The sequence below is a fragment of the Boleophthalmus pectinirostris genome, unplaced genomic scaffold, assembly GCF_026225935.1.
Source record: "Boleophthalmus pectinirostris isolate CB_2022bp ecotype Guang Dong unplaced genomic scaffold, ASM2622593v1 HiC_scaffold_9, whole genome shotgun sequence".
In the NCBI taxonomy this organism is placed as follows: domain Eukaryota; kingdom Metazoa; phylum Chordata; class Actinopteri; order Gobiiformes; family Gobiidae; genus Boleophthalmus; species Boleophthalmus pectinirostris.
The window spans coordinates 15975220-15997861 of record NW_026571541.1 but is presented as its reverse complement, the minus strand read 5'-3'; the positions used below and the strand labels follow the sequence as shown (position 1 = coordinate 15997861).

General features: G+C 40.0%; 1 protein-coding gene across 1 annotated transcript; it reads left to right on the top strand.

The window, feature by feature from the left end:
- Window positions 1-1186: 1186 nt before the first annotated feature.
- Window positions 1187-20221, top strand: arhgap32a (Rho GTPase activating protein 32a). The gene is made up of 22 exons (XM_020928640.2): window positions 1187-1393; window positions 4694-4804; window positions 5691-5796; window positions 6097-6185; window positions 6374-6458; window positions 10299-10385; window positions 10548-10685; window positions 10761-10853; window positions 12009-12131; window positions 12216-12293; window positions 12378-12459; window positions 12539-12688; window positions 13087-13189; window positions 13410-13554; window positions 13735-13817; window positions 13971-14078; window positions 14182-14327; window positions 14433-14646; window positions 15024-15172; window positions 15249-15323; window positions 16231-16809; window positions 16966-20221. The coding sequence occupies exons 2-22, from the start codon at window positions 4716-4718 to the stop codon at window positions 19020-19022; spliced, it is 4779 nt and encodes a 1592-aa protein (XP_020784299.2). The 5' UTR covers window positions 1187-1393; window positions 4694-4715; the 3' UTR covers window positions 19023-20221.
- The last annotated feature ends 2421 nt before the right edge of the window (window positions 20222-22642 follow it).

Sequence of the window (22642 nt, the reverse complement as noted above, 5' to 3'; positions counted from 1 at the left end):
TAATAAAAAAATCAAAAGAGGTTTATTTTGTGTGATTTGTTCTTATAGGGAGAGGTGCAGTTCATTGACTGAACACAGGGGGTAAGTGTTGGGCAGATAAAGGGATTGATAACAACAGCTTTTGGGTCAAAGAGTTAGATACTGAAAACAAATATCTCTGTAAATATGCTATTGCATTAAAACATGATTTAAAGGTACCGCCTTGTTTACTCTTTTCCATTGTGCAGAGTTGTAGACTTAAAATTGTAAACGCTGCTCAATCACCTCTAGCAAAGCATGTTTAATGATTAACAATTAGATCTTAAGGTTGACATCTGTAAACAGACAATAAAGAGAGATGACTGTGCACAACGTTTAGCCAGGACAAAATAAAATACTTCCTTTCAAGTGTTTGAGGACCGTCAGAATGACCTTTGTACTGTGTTCAAATTCTGCAGGGCATTCTGGGAATAATAAACAAAGCATCTGCATAAGCCTGGGGACATGAAAGAGCCACAGGCCACGTGTGTAACATAGGCTCTTAATACTCTATGTAGTTATAGTCAGATACTTGGTGTTAAGTTCAGTAATAAGAATCTTTTGGGAAATAACAGCAAATTGGTTGTTGTGTTGACCATGGAAATGTCATGAAACTGCAACACTCTTACCACTGCCGCAAAAAGGAGATTCCTTATTCTATTCTAGTACTGGTGAGTAGTCAGAAATAAAGGTCTCAGGCTAGATATTTATTTTGCGAGGCAGCTTTTGGTCAGTGTATAACTTTCGTATTTCATATTTAATTGATCTGTGGGTGTGTATAAATGTATTCTTTAGATTTGCTTACTTTCTGGAATATGAAGGTGAGGCAAAACCAAAGATGATTGTATAATAAAGGATAGTATAATTTATCTCAGGGAAGATGTGAGCTGTGCCCACTGCTCTCACCCACCTCCACTGATTATGTAACGCGTAAAGCATTACCTAACCCAACGCACAGTTACTACATTGCGCTCCCGGGGCTTTTAATTTCACCAACCCTCTTTGCATACATTCAACTACTACCACCTTATTCACCAGTGCGCCCGGATGTTACAAAGGACGAACCCCAGAGGCTAAATAACCAATGCGCGACCACGAGATGACTAGTGCGCGCGCCCGTAGCCGGCTGTGCAGTTTCTCAGCGGTAGACAGCAGTGAGACAGCCCACACAGCTCATCAGAAATGTCGCAGCGAAGACTAAACCCGTAGTAAAATCCTGCAGCATCCCTTCCTCTCTTCCTCTCTTCTGATCGGCTTTGTGTCCGGGCTGTGAGCGTGGATCTACGGCGATGCTCACAAGATGTTTCCTCGTCGAGAAGAAGCGGCATAGAGAGGAGGAGAAGGCGGCAGTCTGCAGCAACGTGCACCACCACAGGTAAGCAATTAGGCTTTGGACACGTTGGAGCTAGCTTATTACAGTGCAAGGTTAGGTTCTCCCACAACGCACAGGTAATGCACGTCCCCGGCTCATTTAGCGCGTGATATAGCTGTGATGTAGTTACTAATGATCCAGCCAATCAGCTTTGAAGTTAGCAGAGACGGGTAGCCCACATTCGTCAGGCCCAACAGGTCAGAGTACACGGAGAGGAGCAACTTTTCCCACCTGACTTCCTGCACCACATTACAGCCAACAGTTCACCTAACCACCCAGCTATGGATATTATAGTTGAATATGAATTTCTCACTGATCCACGCGCAGCTATTCACGCTCAGAGCAGAACGGACACTAACTGACTCACTGAGTAAAATTCTAAATAAGCCTATTGAAAGACTTTGCTAAACACTTCCCAAATATATCTCACTATGAGTGTGAGAAACATTATTAATAGCATGAGTTCATTCATTCTTTCATTTTGTTGTCTATTATTATGTAATAGGCTATTAAGTGAAAACATGTAGTCTCCCATTTGTGCTGTTATGAGGAAGTGGGTAATAATTTGCTGCATTGGTTTAGTATAAGGTGTGAATCTGTGAAAGAATGACATAATGATATTTATTTTTGCAATTTATGTAGAAGTCTACAGCTGTAAAAACAAAGCATTTTATTATTGCTTAGCCTATTAAACTGATAATAGCTGGTGTGTTAGGCCTATTATTATGTGTTAGGCCCCTTATTGTCTACTACTATTTCAAGAACAGGTCTTGTCTTTTACGTCTGACTGTTTTTCAAATCCGGTGACGTACCACTGGATTTGTTGATTAAATATTTGGACTCTCTTGTCTCAGACATAATCACAGGCCTGCTGTCTGTCCAGCTCAGCTGAGCTGTGTCACCAACCCCAATGTGAGATGAAATAAAGTTAATCTCACTCTGGTAGATTTCAAGAAGATTAAATGGTCATGTGGCCTCAACTGCTCCTCCTCTCACAACAAATGTACCAGCTATAATAATGCCATAATCATTCAGGGCACAAGTATATTATTGCACAGGCTAAAGGTGAGACGCTAGTCAAAAGTTCATTGTAGGCGTTGTCCCAGTTGCTGCTTCATCCTGGGTTCATCCATATAACATCCAACCACGATGGACGATGGGGGTTGCCATGGCAACCACAGGCCTCTCGCCTCCATGTTTGTTTCCTGGGCTGACTGCATTCCCACACTGAAAATAAGAGCATGAAAAGTTGCTTTAGCCTGGGTGACAATATTAAGCATGTCACTGTCTCCAGGGAAGTGCATACTGTATTATGCATGCATTTTTCTTGAAGGCTTTAAACTATATTTGTTACAGCTTGTGTAGGAGCCATGACTGTACATCGCCAACATAGACTTATCCATGATAGAATGTTCATCTCCCCAGAGTCTGTCTGCTAAGGGTGTGAGTGAGGTTACTCATAATACAAAAGTAAACACGCAATACAACATTTAGCACAATAATATAACTCTCCACTGTTCAGACTGTTGTACCTCCTGTATTATATGGATATATGCAAATATATGAGAATAACTATTTCCAAGAAAGAACTGTCTTAAGCAACAATAATTAGAGGATTAATAGTAAATTAATAGTAAATAGTACAATGTGTAAGCTTTGTAAGATGGCTACTGTCCTTGTCCTTATGTGGTCCTTCCTCTCACGTGATAAAGGAGCAGTGACTCATTTGGACACATCTGCTGTTTGGTTGTTGCCTCAGATACACACATGAAAGCCTGCTGTATGACTGCAGCCATGTTTTATGTCCATAGTCTTGCTGAAACCAGGTTTTTTGAAAGAGTGGAATGTGTAGACTGGCCTATTTTTCTTTAGAAACATAATGTAGGCCATCAGATAGCACCTATTATGTGCTTCTTTAGTGGTTCATCATAAAATATCTTTATCATTGAGCAATCTATTTGATATTTATCGACAGTGATCCTTAAAGTGACAACAAGTATAGGAAGAAGGCATTAATTCTTCACAGTGTGTCAAGATTTACTTGTCTTCTTTTAAACAGTGCATAAAATCTTTTTATAGTTAAAGTCACATGATCATCTTTTTATAGCACAAGGTACTGCTGATCTTATTGTTTTGTGTGGTGTTGGAATGATTCAGGTGAGTACTTGTTTCCATTGTTGTTTAATTGTGGCACTTGGAAAACTGAAAAGATGAAAAGATTTATGATTTTATAGATGTAAGTGAAGTCACTCATATATTCTTTGCTGCTTAGGGCCTTATATGGGTTGTGTCACATTGTTAAGCCTATTGTAAGACCCTTCCAAGAATGAATACAATTAAGGAATGAATATGAAAGTAAAAACTAATTAATACTATATCATATCTTTACCATAAAGAACACTTTGTACTGTTAATGCTATTATACTTAATATTCCATTCAGAGTTAACAGAGTTATTGCACTCCAGTTTTGTTCTGTAAGTTTGAACAGGTGAAATGAAACCCATTAAATCTCAAATTACAAAACCAGTCAGCCCTCCCTGCAGCTCAACATGTTCCCACACAGGAAAACGTTCTCACATATTTAGTTTAGTCAGTCAGTGCTTCTGGACATGCACTTTGTCCCTGAGTGTAGACACGGATATCTGTCTAATCTTGCAAAGACAAAATATTGGTGCCAAGATAATGTCTTCTTTTACATTCATAGATGAGAATTCAGAATAGTATTCAACACAACAATGATTGATTGTTATAAGGTACCCAAGTTCATTTCAAACTTAATCTTTTTATTTTTGTTGTAAAGCTTACACTAATTTTATTTACTGTAGTTTGGAAACAGGGTACTTGTTTGCATTGTCATGATACTTGTTTACAATACATATCAAGCAGAAAATGGACTCTTGAACTCTGAAGGCCTGTGACATGTAACTCCGTAATGCCTCGCTTCACATTATAAATAATTTAACAGGTCTAAATGGTTAGAATTGGTAATAAAGGTTCATTTTAGCTTAATGGTTAAGTGCTGTGGTAGTTCTCTTGTATACTGTAGTGTCTTGGGGGCCATGCATGCATTGTCAGTAGAAGCAGCTCTCATCTCTGTGTCATGATGTCGACAGAGATTACTGTCGGGGGCATGTGTGTGTCTCTGTGTGTGCATGTGTGTGTGCGCGTGGTTGTGTGTGCGTGTGTGAATCGTAGCCTTGAGAATCACTGCAGCCTCCACTGGGTTTACGTCTGCCGGCTCTCGTACTCTTACACACCCACCCATCTCTGCCCCTCCCTCTCCTGTGTGTCCTCCTCAGCAGGCTGTTGCAATAAGCCGCCATCATGGAAGCTGGATGTGTGGTTGCCGCGGTGATTGAGAATGCTGCCTCAGGATCCCAGGAAGAACCAGGAAGTGGTGACGTCCTTGGGGGGTGAGTTACTACTATCCTTTTCTACTCTATGTTTGTGTCATGAATTATGTAAAGTCATGTAGTTTTGCACGGACTCCTAGATTTTAGTCATGTGATGTCAACACAGAGACATTGAAATGAAGGACAGAACTGATTCAACATCACCCTCTGCAAAGCATGAACAGATGCTATATTCATAACACATGTGTGATTGTTGTCAGTTTACTGAACATTTAAAACAGTGAACACCACTGCTCACAAAAATACTGTATAACATAATTCTTACAGCTATTTCTATTTTTATTTCTGTTTGTATTCCCAAATGTTTTACATTATATCTATCTTTTTGACATCATCAAATTCCAGTGGATTGTGAACATTAAGTGTTTGCATACCTACGTTATTATTGGATCTGTAGAGAGTAAAACCATTAAGCTTCACTGGATACTACACTTCTTTGTCTTCATCTGATCCGGCCCAGTCTCTGTGATAAGCCAAGGGCTTCTTTCTGTCCTCTCTTTGTTCATCATTAAATTGAGCTGAATGGACCTCACCCTTCACTTCTGAATACATTTGAGTCACTTTTCAAAAAGAGGATTTCTAAAGCATTCCCTTGTGGGTGGATAACCGTTGTGACTTTGAATGGACAAGGCTGGCTTTTTGATGTTGACAGAAGTCTTTGAGTTTCTGTTTTCCAAAGTAAACCCAGAAATAAAATCTCTATTAAAGCAATCCTCAAACTGTTGTATAAAGATATCTGCAGTAGTAATAAATTCAGATAGAACAAGATTATGTTTCTTTGATTGCTCCCTCTGGTGTTCTCCAAAAATACTACACATCACACTAACCATGCATTTTGCAGGAAAGATTGTTTTGCATATTAAATAAACTCTTTGAATGTGTGCAGAGATGCGCCGCCATGTTCAAACCAGGACAAATCTGAGGACTCATCTCAAGCTGCCAACAGTAATCCTCTGGAGGAGAAACAAGAACAAGAGGCACCCAGTGCCCTGGTACATGCCCACACCAGTGTGACTCATCCCTCACTAAAACATGGCCATACAATACAAACAGACAGCATTAGCATGCTAGCAGATTCAGTTTGACTTATCACAAACCTTTATGTCATGTAAGGGTCATTTAGTACCACCACTGTGCTTTGCTAAGAGTACATTTGATAACAAAAATCTTGTTTACAGCTATGCATAATGAATCTTGTTATCTTGATAGTTATAGGGGACTTACAGGGGCAATCATTAATGATCATAATAAATATATGCATCGTTTCTTCATCTACTTCTATTGTTGCACAGGCGCCCACTGATGATATGACAGAGCACCCAGAGCCTCTCCTGCGCTCCTGCGTCAGCACCGCCAGCATGAAAGTCAAGAACATGAAGAAGTAGGTGCTCCCTGTGACAGAGCTGCTGCTATTATGGGCTGTAAACCAGGACTCTTATCCAGGCCAGTGTAATGGGGGCCTGTAGCATGACTCTTAGGACCAGTGTGATTTCCCCATCTAACTCACAGATTCCTATATAGATTGTTGTAGTGGATGTAAATGTGTGATGTTTCTGCTTTATTTTGTAGGTTGACATTCCCCAGAGGCCACTTCCCCAAGTTGGCCGAGTGTGCACATTTCCACTACGAAACAGTGGACTTTGGGAGCGTTCAGGTGATTTCAATATATTTAAAATGTTTTGAAAAATTATTAATTAGTAGCTGAATTCATTTTAGTACAGTCATATTAATAATATTCATAGTAAAAGTGAAATAAATCACTATCTCTCTGTCGCTCTGATAGCGACTTTTTTTTTCCACAGTGGGGAAAACACATGACAGATCTGTCAGATAAAAATAGTACAATAAATGCAGTATTTGTAGTCATTACTACATCCCAAAAATAGCAACAAAATCCCATCTTCTATTTTATTTCTTCTAATATAGTAGTTGCCATGACAACTACTTATTTATAGGCACATTATCTGACTTTTTTGGTGGTGGAATATGACCCTCATCTCCATGTAGATATTATCTCTTTGCCTGATATGTTCCATGGGATGTTATTAAAAGACCGATATTATGTTGTTTTGTGTTGTGTCCTCATCAGAAACATTCCTGGAGTTGTATTTTGTTTCATTTTCTTTCATTGTCACGTGTTTAACTCACATAACCTGCATATTTAGGCTGAGTTCAAACTTGTGTCATGTGGTAATACAGGAAGTGCTCCATTGTGCTTTTAAACTCCATGCACCTTCACTAGAACCACTTGGATGATTTCAGCCCTAGAATTGCCAGTTACTGAACTAAAGGTATAAGGTCACTTTTAGCTTGAAAACTGCCACTTTATGATATCACAAGTTGGAGCAGAGCATTTTGAGCTTTGGATATGTAGACAGACTAATAATAAAGGATTACTCAGACTTCACACTTCATGTGTGAATGAAACAAAACACAACTCCGGGTATGTTTTTGAGGAGATAACAACATTCTAACAGGACTAAAGACTCACAAGGATCAATTTTGTGTAATGTAGCACCTTTAAACATATCCGTTTCCCTGGAGACAAGTAAGTGAAGGCCACTTTATAGGTCAAATCTAAGGAAGGTATTTTTGACAACAGCCATAATTTTCATAATGACATAATTGCTATAGTTTTATGCCATACTGTGGAACATTCAAGGTAAAGCGTAATATCTACAAGTCGGGGACATGCCCACCAGCAGAAAAGCCCATGTGCACCCTAATACAATGATAATAAATTTGTCACTGATGGAAACATATATTATTATATGTTACCTCTATATGTAGTAAACTGTCCACCCAAAACAGTATTTCAGAGAGTCTTTGTTATTTTTATTCATGAGTGCAGTTCAGTGTACCTGCCAGCAGAGTGCAGTAGTCCCTCAGTGAGTGCCTTGGCTGCTTTAGACAAAAGGCTGCATGTGTGAAACAAAAACAATCCCCGCATCCCTCCACGCTCCAATAATGTGATTCAGTGTTGCAAAGCCCATCCTCAATCCCAAGATGCCACAGCTCTGTTTGGCCAAAATGTCCCACTGCAGTTGCCATAACTTCCTGATGGCTTTATCTGCACAGCCAGAGGAAGTGAGCTGCTATGGCTGGCAGCTTGACTGACCTTGGAGTGCTGCACCAAGACAAGGCCAGTGAGTTAGTCGACAGGAGGGACATACTTAAGACTGTCTCTAATGTCCTCACTACTAAACCCTGCTTTTGTATTAACTACTGTCTTCATTTTGGCTAAAGGAGGACATCTTGAAGCTTTTGGCTGAATTTCTCTCCATGGATAATGTTCTTAGTAGTTCTTATCTTTAGTTAGCACAAAAGGACAGCACTTTCTACTGTCTTGGCCCCTCTGATTCTCCCCTAGATTATCTGCAGCATCACCCTTAATTAATAAGCCCTGCCTATAATGAACAATGTGTGTCTATGTGTGCATGCATTGACCCCATATATGCCAAGCCCTTTACAACGAGGGAACCGAATGTAGACTAGCTCAGACAGGAAAGGGGGGGTTGCATAATGAGCAGGGGATGGATCGAATCACAGAGGTAGGGATGAGGGAAGATTCCTCTTTAGCATCCTCTTTATTTCTTTTTGCTGTGAATGGACTAGTGCACATAGTGAGCCAAGGCACTGTGAATGATCTTTTTACATAACATGGCGGTAAGAGGATAGGGGAGCGAGGAGCAGCATTTAAACTCGTCTACCCCTGGGCCATTATTTGTCTGGTCGGAGAACGTTATTGAGCTCTGGGATGGAAGCTGAGCACGAGGGTAGAGGCACGTGGCGGTCCAAGATGCGTTAGTTGCAAGAATTGTTTAGGTAGGTGGAAAAAATGGATATAAATGATTATTTGGGGATTATTTAGTTTCATTTTGTCAATATATGCAGGACTAAAAACATGATGTGTTGTTAACATCATCTTCAGTTGTCTGTTGTTTAATCACTGAGCTGTTTTCTTTTTGGACGGCTGCTATTTTGGTGTTTCTTTAGGGTCCATGGATGTACAGCTGACAAGTAAATGACTGAATGTACTGTAAATTGGGTGCGAGTTATCTGGTAGTTCCTGGACATTGTTGTATCCCACTTGAGGTCCGGTTACACTTGCACACACCAAATCAAAATTAGGACTAAACTGGAACCAAATCTGGACTAAACAAAGATTGAACTAGCACTAGAACATGACTAAACCAAGTCTAAATTAAGACTCGACTGGGCTCAAACCAGGGACAAACCAGAACAAATGTTTAATGCAGCCTTATGGTCAGTGAATTAGTTTTGTGATACTTTTTCACAGCATATTACTTTATTCCTCCTTTAATTAGGAACTTTATATTTTATTGTTATCTCCTATCTCAAGTGGTTAAAGTGGTCTTTCGTCTCAGTTTTAGGCTGCTGTTGTAACTAGGTCGCTGTGTGTTGTATAATATTGGATCTGGAGGAGCTGCTGCAAGTTATAAATAACCAGAACTTCCATCGGTTTCAGGCCTTTGAAGTATCGTGTCGATCAATGTATTCCAAAACCCCCATACGACTCAGTACAGTATTTTTGGAAGCATGACGTCTGTCAATAAAACAACAAGAAACAAGTTTGTGCTAAGATTACAGTGCCTCTGTACTTATCTCAACAATGTTTATATAAGGCAAGGCAAGGCAAGGCAAGTTTATTTGTATAGCACAATTCGTACACAAAGTAATTCAAAGTGCTTTACAGAATAAGAAATACATTAAAATCATAATAAAAACAAATCAAAACATAAATAATCATGAAGATTAAAATTAAAAAAGAGAGACATAAATTGGAGAGAAGAGTGCGGGATGAAAACCTTTCAGTTATATGCACAGTTAAACAGAAATGTTTTGAGCCTGGATTTAAACAGCGTCACAGAAGAGTCTGTCTCACATGTTCAGGAAGACTGTTCCAGGTTTTAGCTGCATGAACCTGAAACGCTGACTCCCCTTGTTTAGTCCTGACTCTGGGCACCAGCAGGAGGCCGGTCCCTGAGGTCCTCAGAGTGCGAGATGGTTCATATGACACTAACATGTCACAGATGTACTTTGGTGCTCGGCCATGGAGAGACTTGTACACAAGCAGAGCTGTTTTAAACTCTATTCTCTGAGGCACAGGAAGCCAGTGCAGAGACCTGAGCACAGGACTTATGTGCTCGTACTTCCTAGTTCGAGTAAGGACCCGAGCTGCAGCGTTCTGGATGTTCTGGATGTTCTGCAGCGTCTCACAGCTCGTTTGGAGAGACCAGTGAGCAGAACATTACAGTAGACTAATCTACTGGAGACAAACGCATGGATAAGTTTCTCCAAGTCTGCTTTAGACAGTAAACCTTTGATTTTTGCTATGTTTTTTAGATGGTAAAATGGTATATAAAGATGATAATGTCATTATTTAGGCCATTTCAAAGTTGTTTTACATGATGTGTTATGTATAAACTCCCATTCCTAATTTCTATTCCTATTTTTAATTTTTATATCCTAGTTGGTCCTCAAGGAAGATCAGAGTGAAGCACCAAAAGGAAATTTTGATTCTAAAGAGCTGGTCTACCTGGCTCAAATCACCTGCCAGGTAATTTGACAAAAGTACTTTATATGTATACACAATCTGCTATACCACTGTTATAGTATAAGGTATCTTCAACAACTGATTAAATAGATAACCATCTAATTAAATGGTACATACATTAAGCACTTAATAAGTATTGGTTTGTATTTTTTTGCTTCATATAAGGGGAAAAATTGGTTAGTGAAGAGGTCCTATGAAGACTTCCGGGTGCTGGACAAACATCTCCATTTGTGTATCTATGACCGTCGCTTCTCACAACTCACTGAGCTGCCCAAATTTGACCCTTCAAAAGACGCCGTGGAGGTAATCAAATTTACTTTCAAAAGGCTACATCTGCTGAAAGATACTGCATAAACATATATTAACTGTTTTCTGTAGGTCATAACAAAAATGCTGGCTACATACCTGTCCCGCCTCTCAGTCATTGCAGACAATAAGATCAACTGTGGCCCGGTGCTAACATGGATGGAGGTATGATCTTATTTTTATTTGCATCATTTGGGACCTGCTTAAAATGCTCGGGGGGAAAACTTGGAAGTAATATGCTGTCTCACTTGGTAGCATCCTAGGGTGAATTTAAATTGGATGGTAATGGCAACCAAGGACTGCATTTTGGCTCTGAAAAGTGCATCACCAAACCCTTTTAATCTTTGGGAATAAAAAAGATGTAAGGAGCCAAAATGGAGCTCCAAGGCAGACGGAGAGTCTATTTTTTCAGCCAACTAAAAATCTTTATCTCCTATGACTAAGAATAAAGGGCTATGATTTTTTATTTATTTATTTATTTATTGCAATATTGTGGCATAAATCAGAGTATGAATACTTTTATACTGAGGTACTTTTGTTGTATTCCGCATATCACTGAGACTTGGTTCATAGTGCTTTGTGGTGCGTGCCTTACCACAGATTCATGCTTACATCCAACTCCAATTGGAAAATGCCAACATTTTAGTGGTCTTTTCTAATCTCGGGTTTGCCACCTGTTTGTTGCATATTCCTTTTCCTGAAATGTTTCTCATTATGGCATTATATTAGGGCTGTGCAAAAATACTGAAATATTGTGATGTTCAATTTAGTGATACAGTATTGTTATCATGGGCTGCTGTATTGAGTATTTTTTGGTATCTTTTAGCAGTTTTTGATGTGACTGCACTACAGTTTTGTTGCTTCTGTAGTGGAAGGAAACTTAAGTTAATGGAATACACTTGACATATTCACTGTTTTGATGATTAAAATAGATGCATTTCATATTAGGTTTGCACAAGAAGTGGTTTAACAAAGAAACAATGTTGCTAAAATTTGTTTGGTTCTTAAAAAACATCAATATATCACAGAGTATCATGTGCAATATATTGATTATAGCATATATTGCCATATCATGATAATATTGTATTGTGTGCCATGTATTGTGTTGTGAGGGACCGTGCATTATAGCCTTACATTATATTATTCTTATCTATTTATACAGTTACTGAAGTACAGAATATACCTTGAAAATCATGCATTTATACTGTGAATGGGGTCAATCTATACACAGATGTAAAGTGATTTATGGGCAAAATTAAAGGTCCAAAATATGCAGACAAAAGACAAGGAATATTTCCTAAACCATATTTTTCGCATCAGATCGACAACAAGGGAAACCACCTGCTCGTTTCAGAGGAAGCTTCAATAAATGTTCCTGCTATCGCTGCTGCCCATGTGACCAAACGGTACACTGCTCAGGCTACTGATGAATTAACTTTTGAGGTAAAAACTTATTAGAAATTATATTGATTGCATTTTCCGAGCTTTTAAAAATGTTATTGTTTTCATGTCATTGTAAATGTATAGGTTGGGGATATTGTTTCTGTAATCGACATGCCTCCTAAAGAAGACACTGGCTGGTGGAGGGGTAAACATGGATTTCAGGTTAAACAAGAAATTTTGCTTTTGCTGTTTACTTTTTTGTGTTATGTTTTAAATGTCCTTAAATATGATTTAATCTTTGTACAGGTTGGTTTCTTTCCCTGTGACTGTGTGGAGCTGATAAATGACAAAATCCCCCCCAGTGTTCAGAGCTCAGTGCCAAAGCCAGGTACATGAATCTTCATTAATAGCTAGATGCAGTTTTGTTTTTATTTTTCAAGATTACATTTTCTTTTGTGCATTCTTAGTGTGCAAGAAGCATGGCAAACTTGTGACATTCCTGAGGACTTTCATGAAATCGAGACCGCCACCCCAGAAGCTCCGCCAGCGAGGCATCCTTCGGGAGCGAGTTTTCGGCTGTGATCTGGGAGAGCACCTCCACAACTCAGGACATGATGGTACAAACTCTTTCATTACGAACATGTGGTCTTTGCTGTGGTCAGTTTTGCTTATGTCTGAGTGTGTTGTGTTTGTGGTTAAATCAACTAACATTTCTCGACATGTGCTCTTACGCTTGAGCAACTGTGATTTGTTCAGTTTACACCACACAGCGCTGAGTGTCTGATTTCATCTTGGCTGTTAATACAAATCACTGTTAGACTGAAGACAAGTTGGGCTGCAAACCTTGTTAATGATCTATTGTCTCATGCAATTTGTGTCTGCTTGCTAATTGTCACTGTCACATTTTGGGGTAATTAGGCCGCTCTTTATTAGTTTGATATTAGTCGTTTATCACATTTAAACTCAGTATATAAAGCAGATGACTGAGCAGACACTTATTCTCTATGATGTGCAGTCCCACAGGTTGTGCAGAGCTGTGCAGAATTCATCGAGAAACATGGTGTTGTTGATGGAATATACAGGCTCTCTGGGATCTCCTCCAACATCCAGAAACTCAGGTTTGTAACTTTGGGTTGGTGTTGTAAATGTGATTTTTTTACAATTAATATTAAATCTTGGACTAAATCAAATGTTTATGTCAATGACTAATTTTTGTTTGGCTTTAGAGATGCTGAGCCTCAATTTATAGCTGCATTTTTCTCTTGCGTTTGATTGCATATCATTTTTGTTTAGATTCAGATGTTAAAAGCCTAGCTCTGTCTTCTTGTCTGTGTGTAGACATGAGTTTGACTCGGAGCAGGTTCCAGATCTGACCAGAGATAACTTCAGACAGGACATCCACTCAGTGGGCTCCCTATGTAAGCTGTACTTCAGAGAGCTTCCCAACCCCCTGCTCACCTATCAGCTCTACGACCGCTTTGCTGTAAGGACCAAACCACACACATTAAATGGGGTCACTGCATTACGTCACGCCTTCTGGGAACAGCAGGGGATGTGCATGCTTAAACTAGAGCTGATTAAACAAAGCTGAATACTGGCTCTATATAAAAGTGAATGTCCCTTTGTCCCTCCACTGTATTTGCATTATCCCCTGTCTGCTCAGGAGGCTGTGTCTGCAGCCACTGATGAGGAGAGGCTGGTCAAGATCTACAATGTCATCCAGCAGCTGCCTCCGCCTCACTATAGGTCTGTCTAATGAAATCTGTTGCCCCCTGCTGGCAGGAGGTGCAAGAATTAAAACATGAATTTGGGGAGTTGATGTGTCTTTTGTAAAAAAAATATATGTATATAATAATTGCATATAGCCTGTTAATAATTACATTTAACCTTTCGTCACAGGACCCTAGAATTCCTTATGAGGCATTTGTCTCGCCTGGCCACATTTAGCTCCGTCACCAGTATGCACACAAAGAACCTGGCTATTGTCTGGGCTCCTAACCTTCTCAGGTAACACTCAACACAACACTGAAATCTTTTGTTCTGCTATTTTGTTTCATTGTAGAAAACTAGACCGTATCTCTTTATGATAAACTGTTGTATTGTGTTTCAGGTCTAGACAAATTGAGTCGGCCTGTTTCAGTGGCACGGCAGCTTTTATGGAGGTACGGATCCAGTCTGTGGTGGTTGAGTTTATCCTTAATAACACTGAGGCTCTGTTCAGCCAGAAAATAAACGCCATCATACGGGAAAACAATGGTTTGTCACTTCCACTTTAATCGTTTTTTTGTATCCAAAATGAATATTGTCAGAAATAAATCAGTACTGAGTGCATTAACCCTCAAACCTTTTTTCAATGTTTAGGTAACAACACCTTAGCCAGACCCAAATCACTGTTAGTCTGTTCTCCATCCACTAAGTTATTGTCATTAGAAGAAGCCCAGGCTCGGACACAGGCCCAGCTGGGGTCTCCGGCCACCACCCCCTGTCTGTCCCACAGCGACTACATCGAGGTTGGGGAGGGACCTGAAGCTTTGCTTGGCAAGTTTCATACCGTCATAGACCTGCCCATCGACAAGTATGTACCTCATGCCCTTGTGCTTCATGATACACATAATCTGACTTTTTTTTTAAAAAAAATGAACAACTTAAATATGAACAGGCAAAATAATATGATACAATATAAAACTTACAGTGTGTCTCTATACTAAAATTTCTAGGCTTTAGTGGAAGCTATTAGTCACCACTGCCTCCCGTCACAACTGAGAGGAAAATCAGCTGCAGTGCATGCACAGCTGTTTCACCAGTGATATGATATGGCTCAGCTTTAACTAGTCTGATAAAGAATATCTATTTTTCATCCAAAATATAATTGAATTAAACCTTAATGTGGATAAGCATAATTTATTGATGTAATGAAATGTGTTTATGAAATGTACTGCACTTTTCTAACAGCCTTAAACGAGCTCCTGTCAAATCTAAGAAATCTCCAGTTGGCAACTGGCTTTCATTTTTCCACCTGGGCAAATCCCATTCTGTGACAAAACGCAAACTAAAGCGTCACCCCAGTGAGCCTAACGAGATGAAGAGCATCGCACTTCCAGGTCAGTTTCAAAGCCTTAACCTTAATAAATGATCTCAGATTATGGGCTTAAATCAGAGTGGTGATATCATGCACAGGTGGAAGAGGAGACACTGGTACATTGCGTTCAACTAAAAGTGAAGAATCTCTCACCTCTTTGCACAATATCCAAGGTAAGTTATGAAGTGATGTTATTGGTACTCTGAAGACCACTGCTGATTCTACAATTAACTATATTATATATATTGATACTAAAAATGAGGCCCAAAAAACAATTATGAAATGATAAATCACTCTTTTTTTATATCACTCTTTTTTTATACAATAGAATTTTTACACAAACCTAAAATAATAGTTGTATCACTAATATTACAATGAGCCCTGATTCTAGTTGGACACAAAAAGACCATTCTGAAAGAAGAGACGAAAGGTCTAAATTTGTTTCATTTCAGAAATGATACAGACTGAAATTATTATCTAGATTAGATAGTTTTACTATTGTTTAGTATTAGTTTGCAATCTGGGTTATTGCAAAGAAATATGAAAACTGTATGACTGATATAATTACATTTCTATGATTGCACTTATGCATTGTGTAACTTTTCTGGTACTACAAATACTTTTCTCCATGGAGATGTTATTACTTAGTCTGGAATCTTTCACAGTATGGTATTAAATTTATCTTCATGGAGACTAAGTGACAGGTCGGATCTGTGGAGAGACAACCCATTCACAGTTAAAATGCCTATTTTTCATTCTTTTTGAGCTATAAAAGCACCTATAATTTAATAAATGTAAATGTAGAACTGTTTAATGTCATACTATGGAACATTCCAGACAGCGCAATGACATCCCCATAGAAACAAGCAGGTGACGGAACCCCAACCAGAAAAATTACATAATGCACCTTCAGCTAAACTACTTAAATGTAATACATACATCATTTCCTGTAAATAATAAAGAAACAAATGTACTTACCAAGCCTTAATATGAATACATGATTATGCTTTACACTGTCATTCTTCTAGCACTACTAATATTTTTTTTTAAGTTGAATCTTTCATGTTTTCTTTCTACCAGGCGATCCTCACAGTTATCGGCCCCTACGACCCCGGTCCACCAGCGAGGCTATTTCTGCTGCGGTCAGTAAAGATGACCTGCACTCCTCCAGAAGTAAAGAAGAACTACGGCCTCACTCTCTCCACGCGCCTGCCTCTATACTGTCTCCGCAAGAGGACGATCTCGACCTGAGCCCGCCGGCTGTGGGCATCTCCACTCTGGACTTTGACCCCATGTCTTTCCAGTGCAGCAAGAGTGGAAATAAATGGAGGAAGAGTGCGGGGTGCTCCAGTGAATCTGAACCTATCTCCTCTCCCAACAATAACATAGACGAATTTTCACCAGATCTCAGCCCAGGCATGGACGGAGACGCCAAGAGGGTGTTGAAATCTCCCAAACTCAGGAAGAAGTCATTTAAAACGCAGGCGGATGTTCAAAATTCCTCAGCAGTGTTTGGAAGTTCGACATCGCCCTCCCCCTGCACACCTTCACCTCTGGACGACAGATGTGATGTTAATGATGGAAAAGAGCGGAGACCTTTATATCCTCACTGTAGCCCTATTAGCACAGTGAGCCAAGCTTCGGACCTCCCAGATCCAGGTTAGTACCAAAATATGTGTCAACACTAGTGCACAGTTAGTAAAAACATCTAATCTAGTTTCTTATGAAAGCTTTTGTGTCTTGTCCCATCATGTCTTTACCATAGCTTTGTTTGTCCTGTCATACTGTAGCGTTGTTTGTCTTATGCCTCCCCAGGAACAGATAGACTTATGAGTTCAGTCTCTGTTCTCCCTCCTCACCCTCCCCTGATGAGCGCCGCACGCAAGCTGGCCCTAGCCCTGGCCGAGTCTGCGCAGAGGGCCAGCGGCTGCCCCCCGAGGAGAAACACCTACACCCCCCCTCACCCCCTGCTCCTCCCCAGACAGGACGCTCCTCTACCCCACGGGACGGGCCAGGACAGACCGGCCAGGCCCTCCATGCTGGATCTCAAAGTGTACTTACAGGAGCAGCGAGGTAACATCCAGGCATCTTCAGTGGGACACAGCCCAGCTAAGAGTCACCGCTACCCCCCTCCAGTCCACTTCCTCCCCGCCCACCTCCGGCCAGAGCTCGCCACAGACGGACAGGAGAGCTCGAGCAATTTCACACCTAACGTTAGCCCACTTGGATCAGGTAGTCTGGACGAAGGCAGAGACGATTTGCGACCCGAAGACACGCCGATAGAACCAACCTATCAGAGCGTAGGAGTGTCCACGCCTACGCAGCCTGTTTGTCCCACTCAGAGCCCCTTGACTTCTCCTGTTTATGTCAATACCGACTCTATAAATGTCTTCAACTTCCGCGCAGTTCTTGCCGAAACCTCTATGCCAACTTCAATTGAGCAGGTCCTCCCACGCCCTCTGCACCACCACTACAGCGCAGAAGAGGACACGACTGATGACTACAGTTATCTTATTCAAACACGGCAACTGCCCCGCTGCCCTCCGCCTGAAGCCTTGCCAATTCATTTACAAAAAAGCATATACCGACAGTCTTCTGAGGGCCACTACAGTGCTTTAGCTTCCAGATACCCTTTGTCACCTCAGAACAGACGTTACTATAAAGATGAGCACATTGTAAGTGGTTTTCAAAGGTCAAACAGCCAGCAGCAGAGGTCGGACGACAGAGCAGCTGGACAACCTGCAATCAGGAGAGCTAGATCTTTCCACGCACCTCAGATTAGCCACTACGAGGTAGCCGAGGCCGAAATCATGCCTCCCGACACAATATTTTATGTAGAAGGACCCTCAAACCAGGACGCAATCTATTCTAGACTAATAGAAACTGGTTGGCACCCTCCTAGCCAGTTAGAAAGCAACCGACCGAAGCGATACCAAGGAGACAATTCTCAATACTATGCTGAGCCCTGCCAACCAACTGGGATTCGCCACAGCCAGTCCTACACGTTACATTCCACTAGAGAAAGTGAACCATCCGACTACTACGCTCAACCAATGAACAGGGAGCTTTTTATAGAGCGCGATACTGTTGTCTATGAGGCTAGAGATGCAGAAGTTTATGAAAGAGTGGTGTATCAACCTTATAGTAGGGACAGGGTTAAGTCTCAGTTTGGCAGTCCAGGTTCAAGAAACAGAGATATTATGCACACGCGCAGTAAGTCCGATCCTGGAAACGCGTACTTGCTTTGTGCAGATAGAATGGAAAATGTACAAGCAGCTACCTCCCCAACATCGCCCCTATCTCAACAAAGTGAGCCAGAAGTTACTAAACATCAAATCAGTTATAGGCCAAGCGTAGAACCGGGCCAAACCAGGCGTATTCATATAAAAGAGAGCTCAACACAACAGCTTCACAAAGTCCCCTCGCTCTCAGAAAGGGCTCCTAACCTCAAAAACATCGAGCACAAAAGCCATATACAGGGTTACAACCAGGATCCGCTCATGATGGCTAAGGCTACAAGCTATTCTGGCATTTTGAAACCGGGAATACTCAGACGACCTGGCAGATCGCAGAGCACGAGAGAAAGCCGACCCCACCAATACCAGGTCAAATCCCAGCTAGATCCTGAACATCCGGGATCTTTTTCTCAATCCGGAAGGAGGACTCAGAGCTATAAAGTCAGACCCACACAGCATGACTTCACAGAGGGGTATTATGCAGCACCGAGATCAAAACCTGTGCGAACGAACAAGGCTTTGGCTGGGTTTGTGCAGGCGCAGAGCTGTATGTCTCCCAATAGACACAGACTACTGTCCAAGGCGCTGGGGCGAGAGGGTTATTATCTCAGATCTGAAGGTGGAGTCTACGATTGATTATTATTGAACACTTAAGTTTTACTCCATGTCGCTGCCAAAGGACATGAGCACTTTATCCCCTGCCAGACCAATAGACTGTTGTATGATTTTCATTCAACATTCGGGAGATCTGTTTGAATAGGTTGTTTTCATAATGCTTGAAAGGCCAAAATTAGCAACTGAAGTATCTACTATTTTGTTCTCGTTCATGGTTAATATCACTGCAATTTCTCTGCCTCTCCACATGAAACAAAAACTGCCACTGCTAATGGGAATAAATATGGTGAATGAACTTTTATCATGCAATGTCATAGTATTAGTCCTTTGCACTGGCGAGCTCTTGAAAAAAACAGGTAATTTATCATAAAATAAATCAAGGTTTTGGGCCCAACTGTTAACACATTCAGGTTCAATATTTGTGGATATTGTTTCAGAAATTGTATGTAAAAAAGGGTCTGTGAAAACAACCTATTCGAGGTGCTGCTTCCAATTCTATTGCCAGCATCCGTGAAAGTGTCAAACTGTGCAATGCTAGAAGGGAACAAATCCGACATGCCAATATTCTCATCATATAAAGAAAATGTATTTTAAACAACATGAAAGTCCAGTCACAACAGGTTTATTTTACATATATATTTATGAATGTGTAAAAAAGAACTGATTTTAATGCATTATAAAAATATTTGTATAATAATACAGCTATCATGTGGCCAATGTACTGTACATTGTGTTTATAGTTTTTCAGTCTGCTTCTAGACTTCCACATGCACTTTGTATGGAGGACAGCTGTATATTGTCTTAACATGGTGAAGACTCTTAAAACCGAACATACAGGATCTACAGTCAATGCAGTATATTTTTATTTGTACAATACAACTGGCTTTAAACCATTGCTAAATCCTCTGTAAGCACTTTTGTGAAAGAATGATGGAAAGACCTCATGATTTCTACCTTCGGCACTGAATAATGCAAGGTTTTGTTAAAAGCCGCCACGTTAAGATATGCTAAAAACATAATGCTCATTTGTGAGAAGAGAATGCATTTTGTAACATTGTATGACATTGTGGTTTTGTCACAGATTGAAAAATATATATTTTACTCTCTTAAAAATCTTTTAAAAACAGTGTTTTAATGCTCTATCATGTTTAATTGTTTTAAAATTGCATTTCAATGATTATCAGACTGTAAAACTATTCGGTTAAGACACGCTAAGTTTGTTATTTTAGTGACGTCTTAAAAATAAATATATATCTTACAAATTGAAAGTTGGTCTCGTTGAAATAATTAAACAAGTTCAGTGTGTGAACACTAGATGGCAGTATAGCATCAATGTGTTGTACTGTATTTCGTTCTTTGAAGCTGACAGGATTTTGTGTAATTTTAATGTCTTGGCAACTTAAACCATTACTTAACGTTTATTCTAGTGTGGGCTGTAATTTAGTTTTTACTGGTTATCTGCCAATTGTTAAGATTTGTGATGTGAATGGGCATTTCCAGCTACAATTACACTGCCCTTATGCCCTAAGTGGAATATTAAAAGTGGAACTGATAATTTGCTCTTTATTGAGTGTCAAGTTATCTTCTACTTTTATCTCTATTACAAGATTTGGTTAAGTAATCACACTTAACATATTTGATGTTCGTTATTCCAATACAGTAGGCCTAGTTATAGCTGCCCATTTGATTACACATAATGCTTGAAGAATAGCTGCTTTAACATCATTTAGTATAGAAGGCCGTTGAGACAGCCACGTCCAGGCCGCCCTTCATTCACACTGGACTAAAGAGCTGCTTCTGTGGTGAAATCCCATTAGAGGAGTTTGCGGGCTCCGGGCAGTGTCTCTTGGCAGCTCTGTAGTAGTGCTCCATTGTTTATTCATTGGCACATTGGCATTCAAACTGCCTCCTCACTGTTCTTTCTCATAACCAACAAGTTGCAATTTTGATGCATCTGAAGGCAAATTATTTATGGGAGACCGGACCCAAGGAAAGAGAACGGCCCTTAGTAAAAATGGTTTATGTTGAGTGCAATCCTATAGCCATTGAAAAGCACCAGATCCTCGCTAGATATCTATGTATTATTCAGCTTTTCACAGAGAGGCTCTTGCTTGTGATGCATTTGAGACATCCTGCCTTTCACCATCAGGTTAGAAGCCTCCATTTTAGAAAAGCCAATTCAAAAGAAGAGGGACTGTGTAAAATGTAAATATAAACTTAATTCAGTGGTTTGTGAGTCTCAGCAAACTGATTTTCACAATATGATATAGACAAATTATAAAGATGGAAACCAGATATATGGACACTTATGTAAAAAAATAATTTTAAAGGTGCACAATGTAACTTTTCTGGTGAGCTTTTCTCGTTCCACTTTATGAAATGAAATGTATTATTCTTGCATTTATTCAATTACTTATAAATGGCCTACTAGAAATGTTACAGTGCAAATTTATCTGGCAGGCACAAGTACCCACATATTTTTCACATGTACATAAATGCTGCAAAGGTATGAAGTATAATAAAATATACACTTCCACACATTCACCCACCCTTCAATGCCAGAGGGGCAACCTGTCAGTGGCGCCTGTGGGAGCCTATAGATCTTGAGTCATGGTGTTGGTCAGGAGTATGCACTTACATTATTATGTGTATTCAAATAAATGGCTCTATTTCTTTTTCTGGCAGGTTTTTATGCTACAGTTTGCAAAGAGTTTTAGTGTATTTCTGTTAGGTATAAAGTTTTAGATTACTATCCAGTGAAACTGCAGAAACAAATAAGATTGTCAGTCAGTGCTGTTACGTGTCTGTGTCTGCTCAATGCCCTTAAAGTTTCACAGGATTTGCAAATATGATGCTGTTTATGCACATTTTACTCAGCCACTACTTCTATAACCTATACACTTGATGAAGTTGGCAGAGTTGAAAATTGGAGGAAATGTTGAGCAAGTTGATTCTGTTGGCAAAGGGAGTGACCTTTGACCTGTGTGAGAAATGCTTCCAGAACATCTGTGAGGTCCAGATGCATGATGGGATGTGCGAGGCGTGCGGAGCCAGGCAGCAGCAGGTGTGAGGTGGTAGCTCTGTCACCTCTCCTGGAGCAGAGCAGCGCCTGGATAATGACTGCCCAACCAGCTCCTTCACTTATTAGCACAAAATAACATCAGTTGCTCATATTTTTTAATTACATGAATCAAATCTTGGTGGTGGAGTCCAGTTTACTTTGAATAAGTGGAGTGCTTGAGGTGGTTAAACTTGGTGTATTTTCATGTTTGCATCAACATCTAAGATAATTCTGTTAACTTTATTATTTTAAATGTGTTTAAAAGTTAGCACATATATAATGCAGCATATATTTTCATGCAGTATTTGTTGCTTAAAGTTTCCATGTTACACTATTTTCAGATCTATGTTATAATGTTGTTTCGTCATCACAAACGAACTGTACCTGGAGTTCTATTTTGTTTCATTCACACGTTTAACTCTCAAACAGAAAACACTTGGTTCCACCTTGTGATGTTATGTAGTAATACAGGAAGTTCTCCAAAGTGTTTATAAATTCAACACACCTTTACTACAATCATTTAGAGTTGCCAAGTCTCTACTTAATTAAAGGTGAAAGGTAACTGTTAACTTGAAAACTA

Bases quoted from the DNA above. Each gene is read 5' to 3' on its own strand.
- arhgap32a (XM_020928640.2), top strand. From the start codon at position 4,716: ATGGAAGCTGGATGTGTGGTTGCCGCGGTGATTGAGAATGCTGCCTCA. The intron at 10,854-12,008 runs GTATGATCTTAT...TTTTCGCATCAG, and splicing joins CGGTGCTAACATGGATGGAG to ATCGACAACAAGGGAAACCA. The intron at 12,460-12,538 runs GTACATGAATCT...GTGCATTCTTAG, and splicing joins GAGCTCAGTGCCAAAGCCAG to TGTGCAAGAAGCATGGCAAA.